Source organism: Uloborus diversus, unplaced genomic scaffold (genome assembly GCF_026930045.1).
Source record: "Uloborus diversus isolate 005 unplaced genomic scaffold, Udiv.v.3.1 scaffold_532, whole genome shotgun sequence".
In the NCBI taxonomy this organism is placed as follows: domain Eukaryota; kingdom Metazoa; phylum Arthropoda; class Arachnida; order Araneae; family Uloboridae; genus Uloborus; species Uloborus diversus.
The window spans coordinates 82244-98193 of NW_026558717.1; the positions used below are offsets into that span (position 1 = coordinate 82244).

Genomic DNA, 15950 nt, shown 5'->3' on the forward strand with positions numbered 1-15950 from the left:
CGAGGTACCTCGTTGTTTATCTTTCGTGTGACGGATGCGGGATGCATGCATTTGAAAAAGAATTTGCAGAACATTCGAATATCCTTTTGTAAATAAAAGAATGCGAAGTCACTTTCAATTAGTTTTCTTTTCTTTCTTTCAATGCACTATCTTTTTAAATAATACGTTAATTGTAGCTCATATTAAATGTTAATTTCCGAACGTATAAAGTCAAAGATTTTTTTGCTTTTAATAAAATGAATGATACAAATTGATTTAAAAAAAATAGTACATGCTCAACGGTTCTGTTACAATCATGTGCGCTCCGAACTAAATTTATCGAGGGAGAAATTCTGAATTTTTCGAATGAAATTCCAATTTTACCGAATGCACTATTATTATATACACATATCATCTAATGAGGTGTAATGTTAGGAATCTAAAGAAAGAAAAAATAATATTACAATATCGTCTCCAAATTTGTGGATCGTCTGCAAATTTTTCCGAAAAAGGACATTTTTGGGAGTCATGGTGATCTCTCGTAGCCTCCCATCAAGACGATCCTGGTTACTCATTCAGTGCAATTTTTTGCCACAATATCTCCACTATAAACTACCCCGATCTAACATGAATAGTTTACTCTATTTTTGGCACAAACAGAAAAAAAAAACGATCTTAAAATGTTGTACAGTTACGGTAACAGCACCAGTAACGGGCATGCTTAAGATATCGCTCACAGGTTAACTCAATTTTCGGAGCCTTTTCAAGTATTTAGAATTTTTCAACTATTTTTTTTTCTCATGTAGCTATTTCTCATTTAACGCTTGGCTGCTTCTGGATCCTCTGATTTAGTTAATTCTTTTTTTTTTTTTGAGCAATCACGATTGCTTATTGTTCTCACTTGACTGTTTTTGGCGTTACGCTGATTTCATTTTCTCCCCGCCTCCCTCTTCAGCACCACCGTCGACCGGCCTCACGATGCTGCTCGTCTAGCGAAAACAGTCTCCAGGTTGCGTCCATATCCTACACGCATACATACACACACGCATGTCTACACTCACACTCACACACACACATACACACACAATCCACGCACCCGTGCCTCCACACAGACGCAAACACACACACACGTCTGCACACAGACACAAACACACACACACGTCTGCACACAGACACAAACAGACACACACCTACACACCTACACTCACGTCATACACATACACACATACCCAGACACATACACATATATACACTCACACATACCCACATACACACACATACATGCCTGCACACAGACACAAACACACACGCCTACATACAAACATACCCGCACACACACACACACATGACTGCACACACGCAAAAAACACGTGATTGCGAACAAACAAAATTTCTCAATTTCGAAAAAAACTTCGGACCCCAGTAGCAGACACCAACAATTCTGATGACACCCAGTAACAGATAGGATGAGGAAATGATGAGTAATGGACATAATTCCACTTTTCTCTCCAAAATGTGCAAAAGTACTTGATTTTTAGATCTAAAACCTTATGCCACTGCCTTGTAAGTACCAACTGGCTCGCGAAATTCACTCTGATAACACTAGATGGTTGCACCGTATTCATGGGTCGCAGCAACATCGGTTTTACTTGCCTATGATTCTTATTATTTAAATCCAAACTTGTGAATATGTGTTACTGAGCCGTTGTCTCTTACTGGTGCCGTTACCCTATGCAAAATTAAGAAATACTTATTATTAAATTCGCTTCAAATGTCTTGTGATCCTGTTTTTTTAGCTATAATGCCATTTTCACTTTGATTACTGTCAAAAATGGTATGAAAAAATATTTTAATCAAAGTCTTGCAACTTTTATAAAGCAAAAAAAAAAAAAAAAAAAAAAAATTCAAACATTTAAAAACGTTCCTTTTGTACCTCACACCTTCACATGATTTTTGTATTTATTATTTGCATAAATTGTTCCAATGTAGGAGGAGTGTTTTCAACAACTTTATTAATAACTTCCCTAAGAGTTACTTCAGAAAATTAAAGTAATGCAATGGGTTATGTTATGTGCATTGTTATCAACTTTTTTTTCTAAATAAAGAGTAGAAAACTTATTGAATAACGTGGCTTGGTTAATGCATCGGCATGTGTTTTTTTTTTTTTTTTTCAAAAGTCAAAAACACTAAAACATTAAAAGTGGCTCCAGCTAACCGGAATTGGTTACTATTTGGAAACCTGTTTCTAGTTACCAAAGCTGCAGTTCTTCAAATATAACCCTTATAAAAATGATGTTAACTTTAGAGAAAGCAAAATTAAAATAAACTTTTTTACGTGTATTTTTCTATTTTAGGAGGAGAAAAATCAGATTATAACTACAAATGTTTGGTTAAATTTGGTAAGTAGCTTTTCGTTTGTTATGTGTCGTGACATATTCATTTCAGAATCGACTTAAATAAACTAAATAACTTAGCCTTAAATCTACAAATTCCAAATGAAATCAGTTTCATTTTTCGCAATTTTTCATCATAAAATCGTTGTTTAATGTTGAATGATAATGTTTGTTTGCCGCATGGTTATAGTAATTATAAAGATAAAAATCGTTCTTTTTTTTTTTTTTTTTGAAAGTTTTACTAACATGAGTCATTATATATAATTTTAGCTTTCAAAAGTTAAATGCATCAATTCAGATATTTCAAGATGATTAGTTCTTCAAATGTAATAGTTATCTTTTATTATAAGTAAAAATGTGAAATACCTCCAGCATATCGATTTTAATATTGGAGCGGAAATGTAATTTAATTGAGAACTCTTGTTTCAACTTCATTTATATGACAGAAAGAAGGAACACAGGTGAAAGAAATTTAAGGCATAGTGAAATTACATTCTAAGTAATGCAAATCTTGCGTTTCCAAGTGTATTTTTTAGAATTTTTTTAATCAATTATCCGTTAATCTCTTTTTCTTCACAAAATAATATAATAATCTCCTAATATATTTTAACTGAGAAAAATGCTAGTAGTTACATGTTTCACTACATCGCTTTTACCAACAAAGTAACCATTCGAAACATTGTTCGAAAAAAACTCTTTGTTTCTTTATAAGTAGTAGTTGTTTTCGGAAAAATGTGTCAGTATTTAAAAACAGGGATAAATTTGCATAACATTTTTAAAAAAGCTTGTCTTTGTTTCATTTGAAGAGTAAAACGCAGAAGCATTTAAATAAATAAAAAAGACACAAAGAGAGTTACAAGTGCTTCAAATATTAATAGCAGAATGTAATTAACGGTCCGTCAATTTGTAGTGTAGGAATGTGCATGTGCATATTGATGGATTAAGTTTACATTTATTTTTAAAAAATACTTTTGTTTCATTACAATGCTATTTTAGAGATGAATGAAGATAAATGAGTTAAGATTGCATTTATTTAAATATAAATATAAATATATATATGTGTTACATTTAATTGGCGCTTTTATGGAAAAGTGTATATGAATGAATAAAGTTCACGTTTATTTTAACTGAATTGCATGTTTTTGACCACATTTCTTCCCCTTAAGGAATGGGTGGACGTCAACCTCAGGTGGAATGCTAGCGAATACGGTGGAGTAAAAGACCTGCGCATACCGCCTTGGAGAATTTGGAAACCAGACGTTTTGATGTACAATAGGTCAGTATTTGCCCAGAATATAATTAAGTGGTTTTTTTTTAAATAAATTTACTAATTAATTTAAGCGACATTCTCAACAAGTTGTTAGGACTTTATCTAAGAAATTAAGGGGGAAGAATACATTTTTAGTTTTGTTTCCTTTTTCATAAGTTCAATTCTTTTTATTTTTGCACTATCCGAACTTTTTAAAAATATTTTGACCAATGCCTTGTTAGTATTAATTCCCGATGCTTGAAGAAGTAACAAATTATCTGATTTATGCATGAATATACATGAAATAAATCAGTTTTGTTTGCAACAAAAGAGCGTTAATATTTTTGTTAACGTTTGAACAGTAGTATACATGCCATATTAAGTTTATGGAAGTTATAACATTTCACTAATAAGATTAAAATATTTTGTGGCGATAATTCGCTCGTTTGGAAGAAGATTGCGACAATACGAAGAAAATAAATTTTACAGGAGAAGTGTTTGACGCTTAACTCTTCAGGAAATTTGCTGAAAGAAAAATAAATTTGCTGAGCTTGCAGTGGTTCATATTAGAACAAAAAAATCGGCCATTATTTTCCAAAGAAAATATCGTCATTTGAAGCCCTTCAAGCGAAAAAAAAGAAAACTCAAAATTTCCTATTGTGGCACTCTTCTTCCAAACGAGCGAATTGTTTATGTGACTTTTTATTTCTAAAGATTTGCCATAAAACACATTTATTTTATCATTGAAGATATTTTATCATCAAGAATTATATTCGCGAAAAAAATTTCACCCAAAAACCGGCCTTAATTTCCATTTTGTTCACCCCCAAATGAATGTTGAGTTTTTTTTTCAACCCGATCACACGTGGATATGGGCCTAGAAACGTACAGACACCCGAAATATCCATTTTGACGATCCCCGAGTTAATTACAACGAGTTTTCTTGTGACGTCTGTATGTACGTATGTATGTGCGTATGTGCGTATGTGTGTATGTATGTCACATAACTCAAGAACGAAATGTCCTAGAAAGTTGAAATTTGGTACGTAGACTCCTAGTGGGATCTAGTTGTGCACCTCCTTTTTTGGTTGCATTCGTATGCTCCAAAGGGGGTCTTTTGCCCCTTTTTAGGGGGAAATCATTGTTAATTTTAATGTAAACTGAAGCGGTGTTATAATTTGGCGGACACTTGGCTATATATCGTCAGTCTTTTGGTCGCCAACTTTTGTCGCCAGCTTGGCGACAAATTTGGAGTTTTTTTTAATTTTTTTTTAAAATCTGGTTTCAATTTAGCCACTGTTGATTATATTTAGAGAGTAAACTATTGAATCATATTAAAACTGCTAATAATGAGAAAATGACATTAAATTGGAGTAAAAGGAAGTCATGTGATGCACACATCAGTTCGTTTAGTCTATATATATATATAAATGGATGTATGTTTGTGGGTGTGTGGGTATATGTGTATGTTTCTTATACAAATCCACAGTTTTCGACGGATTTCTTCCAAATTTGGCACAGAGGAAAATTGTTACTCTGGAATTCATATAGGTGGGTTTTTGGAATTTAAAAAAGATCCGAAGAGGTTCAAGTTTATATTTTTAATCATAAATTGCTCTTTTCGACACGAACAAATTTTTGTATAGTAATGAATTTAGTCTGAATGAAAAGCCCGTAAAAAACTGCCCTATATGAAGTTTCTTCAAGATTAACTACTATCGCTAAATTTAGGAACTTTGATTCCAAGCTAATAAAAATGATTTGCAACTTCTAACCACCGGGAAATATTTTAAACACAATCAACACAAAAAGTATCATAAACAACGGCCGTTAAAGTCTTTTAGCGACAAGTGAAACGCATGGTGGCAAGAGAACCGTAGATGTACGAAGTAATGATGTACATCATTTCGTAGCCCCAGGAATCCATTGATGCTACCCATGGCTCTACTTAATGTGAATGCTACCGTTAAATTGTAATTTTTAATATCGCTTAATTAAAAAATCCACAACAGTAAGGGTTGCGTGTAATTTTTATTAGTGTTTTCCAGGTTAATAGCTGAGAAAATACAAATATTTAGTAAGGTATTAATATTACATTCAAGATTGACGTACTATCTTCGACTTTTTCAGCATTCGAATAATTTTATTAAAACCACATCGATTTCATTCATATGATCCTTACCAAATCAATTTGCAATGTGTAAATTTTCTGTATACAATTCCTTGATTTACGTCGAATCTTTAAGAAATTCAGTTCAACTATAACCAAACCCCTAATTCGGTTAAATAGAAGTCGCTCCAGGCTATCAAAGAACATGTATGTTTATGGGTGTGTGAGAGTGTATGTTCCTTCTACAAATCTAGTTTTCGTCGGATTTCTTCCAAATTTAGCACAAAGGTAAATTGTTGCTCAGGAGTTCATATAGGTGGGTTTTTAAAATTTTAAAAAGACCCAAAATGGTCTAAATTCATATTTTGAGTCATAAAATTGCTCTTTTCTACACGAACGAAATTGTGTATAGTTATTAATTTAGTCTTAATGAAAAGCCCGTAATAAACTGCCCTAGATGAAGTTTCTTCAAAGATTAACGCTTATCGTTAAATTTAGGAACTTTGATCCCAAGCTAATAAAAATGTTTTGCAACTTATGACCACCAGAAAATACTTTAAATGCAATCAAAACTAAAGGTATTCTCAACGTTGGCCGTTAATGCCGATTCGCGACTACAGTAAAGCATGTTTGGAAAGAAAACCGAACGAAATCGAAATGCTGCTGTTTAGCGTTTTTTTAATGGTATCCTGCAAAGCAGGAATACATTACGGTTTTCGACGAATCTGCTTACTTTGTATGCTTTCTTTTGGTATTTCCGTTGCAGTAATGGTAAAACGAAATTATAGACCAGTATTTCCCACAAACCAGCTTGGTATCAATAATTTATTCATTATCCATGTACAAGCTCCAACAATTTAATATTGGATTGTCCTTAAAACCAATCTGCATATGTTCTTTATACTATTCCATGATTTACGTCGGATCTTTACCTAATTCGGTTCAACTAAGTTTAATCGCTGAAGGCGAACAAAGAACAAGAGTAAAAGTACTAATTTCGCAAATAAATTGTAAAATAATCATATTTGGGCTTAGTAGCGTATCTGGAATTTGTTTTTCAAGGGGGAGAGGGTTGGTCATGACGTTTCTTACATGCACAATAGCTACCATACTAGGATTGCCAATATGTGCTAAAATCAAAGGTTGTGCATCTTTTTTAACCGCAAAAACCACATGGAAATATAATTCGGCGGAATTCATACACTTTGGGAGGGTTGGAGTTTTAAGTTTGGAAAAAATGCAAATAAATATTAATTTATATTTAAACTGTTTTAAACTGCAAAAAATACGTTTTTTATATAAACAAATTTCTTCATTTGAAATTTTATATTACATTAACGCTCGAGTAATAGTGCATCTGATGAAGCATCTTTGCCGACAAGCAATAATTTTATATCTCTTAGCAGGTAATGATGCAACTTTTGACAGTCAGAGATTGCTATTTAAAGGCATGATGAAACATTACTCCACAATATGAAGTTTTTTTTTCATCGTGAAATATGTTGAAAAAAGCTGCATTCCCAATTAAAAAGCTAAGTTCGATACCTGCTATTGTAAACAATCGAAAAATATTGGAAGTTTGTAGCTACCATTAAGCATTTCAACCGTCATTGAAAAAGTGTTGTGAGACATGAATGGAAAATTATCACTATAATAACTTAAACTCTCTTAAACAGTATAGGGATAAGGTGAAACACTTTGTATCTCACGTGTAACCACATTGGACGATTAAGTGCTGTAAATGTATGTCAGATATAACTAACAAGTTTGGTCTCACTCACAAATGTAATTCTTCTTGCTGCTGGAAGGAGGACTAAGAAAAATATTTAGGAGAAAGTTTTGAATTAAATTTATGGATTAGAAAAATTTGAATCATTTACGTTTTAAATTTTTAAACTACGTTTCGAAACGTGAAATACATTTCATTTGCTTTTGAGCTGTGGATAAGGGGAACAAAATATGCAAGAAGATTCTGTAAAACGTAAACAAAAGGTTTGTCTATTATACAGTTGTAAGTACAAACAAGTCATTTATTTTTCAAAAAATTTCACGGCCTGCAAATAATTAAAAAAACAAAATCCAACACGGATAGTGACCAAAATGCACACGCCTACTTTTTTCTCTATAACGCAGTTTAATTTTGACGGTTTTTAAATAGTTCGTTTAATGACTTCACGTCTACCTACTTCCATTTTTAATGTTTTACATACCTTAAAATAATGACTGTAATGCAGTCAGTGGACCCATTCCCACCTCTCACGACGATTGTATCCCTCTAAATTAAAATTTTGATGCCCTCTAAGGAATACTCTCTCTAAAGCAACAAACTTAAATACGTGTTCTCTCTACCTGCATCAGTGTGAGATATCATGTATAACATTTACGGCAAGTATTAGGTCTTAAAAATTTGAACTAGAACTTAAATCTTGACAAATTTTAAATCTCTACAAGACATTAATATTACTGTCTAACTGTCATTTTTACTTACGAAAATAGAAATTTGACGTCAATATAAGAAAATAAAACGTAGCTGACGTGCGTCTTTTTAGGCAAGTTACACTTATCCAGTTTTACTCCATGGCATGTCACTAAATCACCATGGCAAGAGCGAGCAGACACATTTGGTAAAGTTTTTTTTATACGAAGCAAATTTTTTCTGCGAAATGTGCTTGCCTGAAAACATACAAAATAACCTATCACTTGATACCTTCATTCTCAAAAACACCGCCAAAAAATCCGTAAAACGGAGTGTTATCGTCTGTTAACAACACTGACTGAATTCTTTATTTTCTGTACGGTGGACTATTTGTTTAGCTTTTGGACACTGAGGATGATTTTAAATTAATCTGAAAATATTGTAACCGTGTCCAAGAAGATTATTTTGTATATATTTGTGCCTGATAATAGGTATTGACTTTTATTTTTGGTAAGCTCACGACTCTTTCTAAGGAAACATTCAATGATTCATTTCCGAAAAAAAAAGTATGTGAAAATTACTGTTTTATTTTTTGATGTAATGGGGAAAACAAAACCTACAAAGGCGGCACAATGTTTTTCTTTCGAAGCATCACGTAAAAGGTTGTCCCATAAGATGTGCAAAAGACAATCATTTGTCTTTGCATTAAGACAATTTACGTGCCGCCCGTCTGATTCAACCTCAGACAACGTACCAGTGAACACTACAGAGCCCAAACAGTACTCCTCATATTTTTTGCTTTAAGCTGATGCTACCTTTTTGGCAAATGCTTGATTTTCTGTGTTATTAAAAGTATTTTGAAGATTTGAGCCTTAAAAGCGTTGTGAATGTATTTTGTTACGCTCATTTTGATAAAATTCATTCAATTGATTATCCAAAAGATATGTTGCATTAAAAAGCACCCGGGCAACGCCGGGTAGTAAGCTAGTTTCATATAAATCAAACCAACCTACAAAGTTAACAACAACTTTAAACCAATTTCAAAAATTCTGCAATTACAGAATGATTTTATTTCGTGCTAGCAGATTTGAAAAAAAAAGAAAACAAAATCTAAGTTTACCGATAGCATAATAGTCAAGAATAGCCCGTACTACATTAAAAATGTAATGAAATACATCAAAAATTTGTTAAAAAAACAGCATGGCGGAAAATATATATACCGGACGGAATCTGATAGGCACACTTACATTTACCACAATTATTTAAGGGAAAATAGTGCTTGTGTACAGGTTATTTCGAACACATGAGGGGGAAAAGCAAGAAGGAATGAAGCACATAAAACACCAAAATGTTAATTTCCAATATTTTGAGTGTTCCCTTGAATATCTGTACTTACGGTAAAAAGTAAAATCTTAATCATTTTTGAAAACATTAGATTTCTCCCGCCGAACATAGGACGTGTAGTTTGTATTTCTACTTTCCCACTCTTAAAAGTTCACTCAGTAGTATAAGCTTCATTATACATTTTAACTATTGCTAAAGCAATAACAGTGTATGTAAAACATGTGTGCAAAACTATGTAAAAAGGTATCAGTTAATATTGCAAACGGATTACACACATATGTGAGCAAATCTGGCAAACAGATTGACTGAAACAGGTCAAACTAGGTTACATCAAAAATATTTAGGAAATGACAGATGAATTTTGAGTGGAGTTAAAGCACTTAAGTAGTGTAGAGTTAAGAATCAGTAAGTAGTGCAGATCTTAAAATCAGTAAGTTGTTTATATCTAAAAATCAGTAAGTAGTCTATATTTAAAAATCCGTAACATTGTCGATTTAAAGCAGTAAGTAATGTTGATCTAAAGATCAGGTCTCAACTAGTCAGGTTTTGGCAACATTGGACGGTTTGACATCAATGGGAGGGAGGGGGCAAGGAAGAAACAGGAATGTATAAAAAGAGATTTTGCACTTGTTAAGTTAAAAAGGATGCATTTATCTACTTTCAGTTAATCATTGACAAAAAAAAGTGAAATGTCACGGATTATCAGCATTGCGTAAAAGCCGCACTGGATAATAGGAGCTCACTATAACATATTGATTTTATTTTGTGAATATCAAATTATTATATTTTGTTACCCACTGTAACTTGCAAAAAAGTTCGATTTGATTCAAAAAAACTTGCCTAACCCTGCATGCGTATATTACGTAGTATAAAACAATCCTACTTAGAGAAGCAAATTCAATACTTTACTGTGATTTTTTGTTGCAGCGCAGACGAGAAATTTGATGGAACCTATCACACAAACGTCGTGGTTCGAAACAACGGAAGCTGCACGTACATTCCGCCGGGCATCTTCAAAAGCACGTGCAAGATTGATATCACCTGGTTTCCTTTCGACGATCAGAGATGCGAGATGAAGTTTGGTTCGTGGACGTACGATGGAAATCAGATAGATCTCCGTCTTGCGTCGGAGGATGGCGGAGATTTGTCGACGTATATATCCAATGGGGAATGGCAGCTTATTGGTAATCGCATTTAATATGTTCTAACAGTAAAAATTTAATAAAAAGAGTTTTCATCGGTATATTTCGAATGTTTCTGAAAGTTTTTTTTTTTTTTTTTTTTTTTTTGTGAGTGTTCAACAAATTAGAATTAAACGGTCAAATTCCAAACTGATACTAACTGACCATACTGCGGCGTGCAGGTAAACGGCAGTATCTGCAGAAATGAGTTTTCGAGAAATTTGAAGAAATATGTGTTGGATTCAGTACCAACTATAGGGAAATGCTGGAATTAGAAAAAACTTTCGCTTTTTTTTCCAGCGGAAAACAAATAAGCAAGCTTGTACACACAAAAAAAAAGCAAAATAAATAAAAAATGTGCAGTTACTGCCCTTTACCTGCCAATGACAGTAAGCAGGTCCCAGTGACTATTTATTACTGGGAATTCGTGTGTGTATCCATGTCTTTTCTGAATGACATGGTGTTGACATGACATTATGTGATGCAGGAATTTTCGTCCTATTTGTAAGAATTTTTAATAGAGCTATCTAATTTGTTTATTGTTAAATAGGTATAAATTTATTTAGAAACATAGGTCCCATAAAATATTTGTAGATAAGTACAAATAATAGTTAACAATTTTATGGTTCTAGATTTCAACTTTCTTAGTCTAAAGACTAATATTGGGCAGATTTCTATCTGGGAAAAAAATCATGTATTAAGAAGAAATATTTTTGTCCTACCAATTAAATCTTTATATATTAGTGGGAAGCCTGGTTTCCATTAAATTAATTGTTTGTCTAATGCTAGTAAGTTTAAATTTAACTGTAGTTTGTATCAAGTAATAGCAGAAACGTACCATCTAGAGTATTGCAAAAAAAGGTATTATCTGGAACAGCGACTCGGTCCCGTGGACCAGCACCGGTGCTGAAGAAACTGGACTGATCCTCGGAAATTATAACCTGTTCAGTGTCCACATAAAAATACTACTAGTAAGACCTTCTACGAGATTTTTTACTTATGTTTCAGTGTTTAATTTTCGTAATACTTTGGTTTTTACACTCTAATTACAATAATTATTTATCTTCACAATTAAGAGCTGTTACAAGCAAATCACAATAAAAACATCAATAAAAACCTTAAGTCCTTAAAAAGGTTTTAGTATTTTAAAAAAGTCTTTCACCTGTCTGCGATTTTGTCTCAGTAATTTTTACCAGTCCGGGGATTGAAAAACATTGAGAAACGCTACTCTACATAATATCTGTGTACGGCTAAGGGAACTATACTTGCTATCAAATACAGGCGTCCCTCGTATAGCACGGTACTTCTACAACACGTTTTTGATATTACACGCGGTACAGAATTTGCGATTATTATAACACGGTTTTGATATTACACGCGGTACAGAATTTGCGATTATTATAACACGGGTTTGATATTACACGGTACGAAACTTGAATTTAATGCACCATGGTTTTGATTCAATACGAATGTTATATTTTCAAAAGATGGAATTTCATTTTGGTTTAATACATTCTGTTCATTTTTGCTAATAACTCTAATACTTTACTTTGTTTTACGAAACTTGGTTTCGTTACAACACGGTACACATTCCTTGATTTACATTATTTCTAAGTCTCGTATAACACGGTTTTGATATAACACGATACACATTAACCTGATTTTTCTCATGCACATACATAATTAGTATTGAAAATAAGTAAAAATACTATTTTTAAAAAATTCCCGTATAACACGGTTTCGATACTACACGGAACGAATTAAACTTGTTATTACGAGGGACACCTGTACACAATTCTTTAAATACTAGACTACTGTCCCAGCCACAAAAAACGTAGAGAGTAAAAGTTAATTTAATTGTACCTAAGGGCCTAGCTTAAACCATTGTATGGAAATTCTTTAACCTGCGACCAAAACAAAAATCGTACAAAGGGTTAAATTAACTTAGAAATTATGCTGTACGTATATTCCAATATTCTTCAATGTATTTTGTGTCTTTTAGCACTGCCAGGGACCAGAAATGTAATTGTTTACGCCTGCTGCCCCGAACCTTACGTAGACGTTACATTTTACATCCACATTCGCAGAAGAACCCTATATTATGGTTTTAACCTCATCATCCCATGTGTGCTCATTTCATCTATGGCGCTGCTTGGATTTGCGCTGCCTCCAGATTCTGGAGAAAAACTAACTCTTGGTATAAAGAATATTTATACCCTATAGTTTAATTAATTTATTTATTTTTTAACTTGTCATGAAAGGTTTTGATTTCAAGTTTAACACATTTCATACATCATTAGTATTGCTTGTTGTAAGCAGTAGTTGTATATTGGCAACATATACCTATATTTCATTCAGCATACTTTACCATGAGTTTGAAATCCATGATATTAAAAGAAAATCTTGAAATTATTGTTATTGTATGCTCAGTACATTGCTCAGTTTAGTCATACTATCACATAATATACGTAGAACTCTTTTCCAGTTATATTTCGCTCAGATGAAATTTATTCGCAATTAAACTGGATGTCGTCAAATTGTTTGTCCGATTATATAGCTTCAGATAACCGTTAAACTTTTTAAAAACCAAGCATCATCGTTTGTTTACATTGATGTGTAGCATGTAATCTATTAAAATATACCCACAAAATACGTTATTATTGCCATTTAATTACTTTCAGTTCTCATTTTACTGCCCCCCCCCCCCGATTTCTAAATTAGTAGTTTTATTCTTTTGTAAATATTCCATTATAGGAATTGCTATGTTTTCTGAGCCAAATACATTTAAAATAAGGGGCAATTGGATTCTTTTCGCTTAATGCTTTTCACTGTAGTGATTTTTCTTTCTTTTTAATCACTTATTTTATAGGCATTCGTTCTGTATAGAATTAAGTAAGTAAGCAGGAACAGTTAAAAAATTCAATAGATTTTCAAGGGCGACTATTTAGTCCTGTTTGTGATGTGCAGACTCTGATTTAAGTAACTAAACACTGATGATCAGTATCCTTTAAGTAGTGAAATTAAACTTGTTGCACTTTCTACTTCTATAGAAAGCCATGCATGTTCAAGGTGGTATATTTTGCTGAAAACTGAATGTACACTGCAAATAATCAAACACTTTTTGAACACTTTTTCCACACGGACACTTGTCTCCTCTTTTAGAACACTTATTTCAGAACATTTATTAGAACCGTTGTAAGATCACATTTTAAAACATTTTTTGAACACGTACACTTGTCCCCTTTTTTAGAACACTTTTTTGGGTCAGTTTCCAAAACACTTCTAGAAACACAGTTCGGGACATATATTTAGTTCAGCATTCTTTTTAGCGCACTTTTTAAGCACTTATAGGATCGCATTAAAGACACGTTTTTGAACACTTCACTGAACATTTTGTGGCACACATACAGGTACAGTTTCTAGAATGCGTTTTAGAACAATTTCTTCGCACTAATATCATCCGAGGATACCTACCGCACAAATATAAAAGTAGCTTTTAGAAATTATAAATATAACTGAATTCGTGTTCATTTTGAGACTGCAGGTTGATGATGGTTTAAGCTTTGGATGAATCTAATTATTAGTCAGCATAGCTACTATGAAAATTTAAAATACAACGATATTTCCAAGATAATTGAATAGCTTACAGCAGAATTGCACACGAACAGTGTTTACCAATAAAAAGGTTGCAGGAAAATGTAGTGCACAATATTACTTAGTACAGAAACTGCATACATTTAAAATATTAATTTCCATATTTCAGTTTTTTAAGCTAATCCATACTGTAAAAAGTGATCAAAAGTGTACAAACAAGAGCTCAGATAACTTCAGTTTGTTGCTTCATAAATTTCATTTTCAAAAATTTTAATTTCTCAAGGTCAAAATAAATTTGCCTTCATTGTTTGAATTCGTGCTACTTTGCTATTCAGTGATCTATTGATTGGTGTCTGATCAATGACTTTAAACATTAGTTGTGTTCTTTTAAAAATGTAAGTGCAGTGGAATTCTTTAATGACTAATTATTTCCTTGAATATTAACTAAAACGATGAGTGCTGGATCTGGGGGCGAAGGGGGGAGTTGGGACCCTTGCCCCCGTGAGACAATTTTTGGGGGACAACAAATTTGTTCTATTTTCGTGGGGGGGGGGGGGAGGTTCGTTGAAACTCAATATAAAACTTGAAGGAGAATGAGTAGGAGCATCAGTTTCAAGATTTGCCCTAACTCGGAAAAATCGTATATCCGGCACTGACAATTAACAATTAATTATTTTTAGTTTTAGTTCCTTGCATAAGGAAGAAAAGTGTTCGCGAAAAACAAAATAAATAAAAAATTACTTAGTCGTCAGTGGCTGGCATACACTTTCAGTTTAGTAGCCCTTTTTTACCATTAGTAGCCCCTTTATTCAAAACATTTATTTATTTCTTGAATGAGGAAAAAATGTACTACATTAAAACATGAGCTGTGGAAAAGGTATTACCGTATGAGATCTAACTGAAATTCCATTCATTTGCCTTTTTTCTATCCTCTCCCCCCTCCCGCCAAAGGTGAGTACAAACCTTTTGTATAAGCTTCCAGGTTTGTGCTTGTTTTTAAGGGGTGCGGTTTGGATCCTGAAATTAATAATGGCTTTTATTATTGATTGAAATGCAACATGTATTACTAAGGTTGGGATTGTCATTACATTGCAAACTAATTGCTTCAAAATATAAATGATTTGTGTATGAAAACTCATTGGTGCAAAAATTGTGTGGCCGTTTCGGTTCTTAAGACGTGACTGGTTGAGTACTCTTTTTAGCTTCTATCGTATGGCATTTAATCTCCAGATGGTAACTAAATGCCATACATTCAGGTCTAACTCAATCAGACAGTTAATATCAAGTTCAATAACTAATGCAGCTAAATTTAAAATACGCATGGGATTTCTGTTTCAAACTTACGCACATAACACTGAACTGAGTTCATCAAACTTATCTAGTCATTAAACACAATATGTTTAAAATGAATTTATTTAATTTTACACATACACATTAAAAAATTTACATAACAATACTTGAAACTATCATTCTTCTACAACCGGGTAAACCATTACCTAAAAAAAAATAAGGAAAAGTCTTTTTTTTTTTTTTTACAAACATACGCTTAATTACGAGAACACAAGCAATACGTTATACATTTATTTGTAGGCTGTACGGGAATGTTGGGCAAAGTGAAATGGTGAAATAATTACTTTTACTGCCAACAATCTCGTAATATTTTAACTATATAGTAGCACATGTA

The 15950-nt window shown here is 32.8% G+C and overlaps 1 protein-coding gene across 1 annotated transcript in view; it reads left to right on the plus strand.

Annotated features, from left to right (window-relative positions):
• The first annotated feature begins 1997 nt into the window (after window positions 1-1997).
• The window catches only part of LOC129233566 (neuronal acetylcholine receptor subunit alpha-7-like), a 32499-nt gene continuing 18546 nt past the window's right edge, over window positions 1998-15950 (plus strand). The window contains exons 1-5 of the mRNA XM_054867575.1: window positions 1998-2009; window positions 2334-2378; window positions 3539-3648; window positions 10419-10675; window positions 12675-12869. Of these exons, the coding sequence (XP_054723550.1) occupies window positions 3638-3648; window positions 10419-10675; window positions 12675-12869 (463 nt within the window). The 5' untranslated portion in view covers window positions 1998-2009; window positions 2334-2378; window positions 3539-3637. The remainder of the gene's footprint in view (window positions 2010-2333; window positions 2379-3538; window positions 3649-10418; window positions 10676-12674; window positions 12870-15950) is intronic.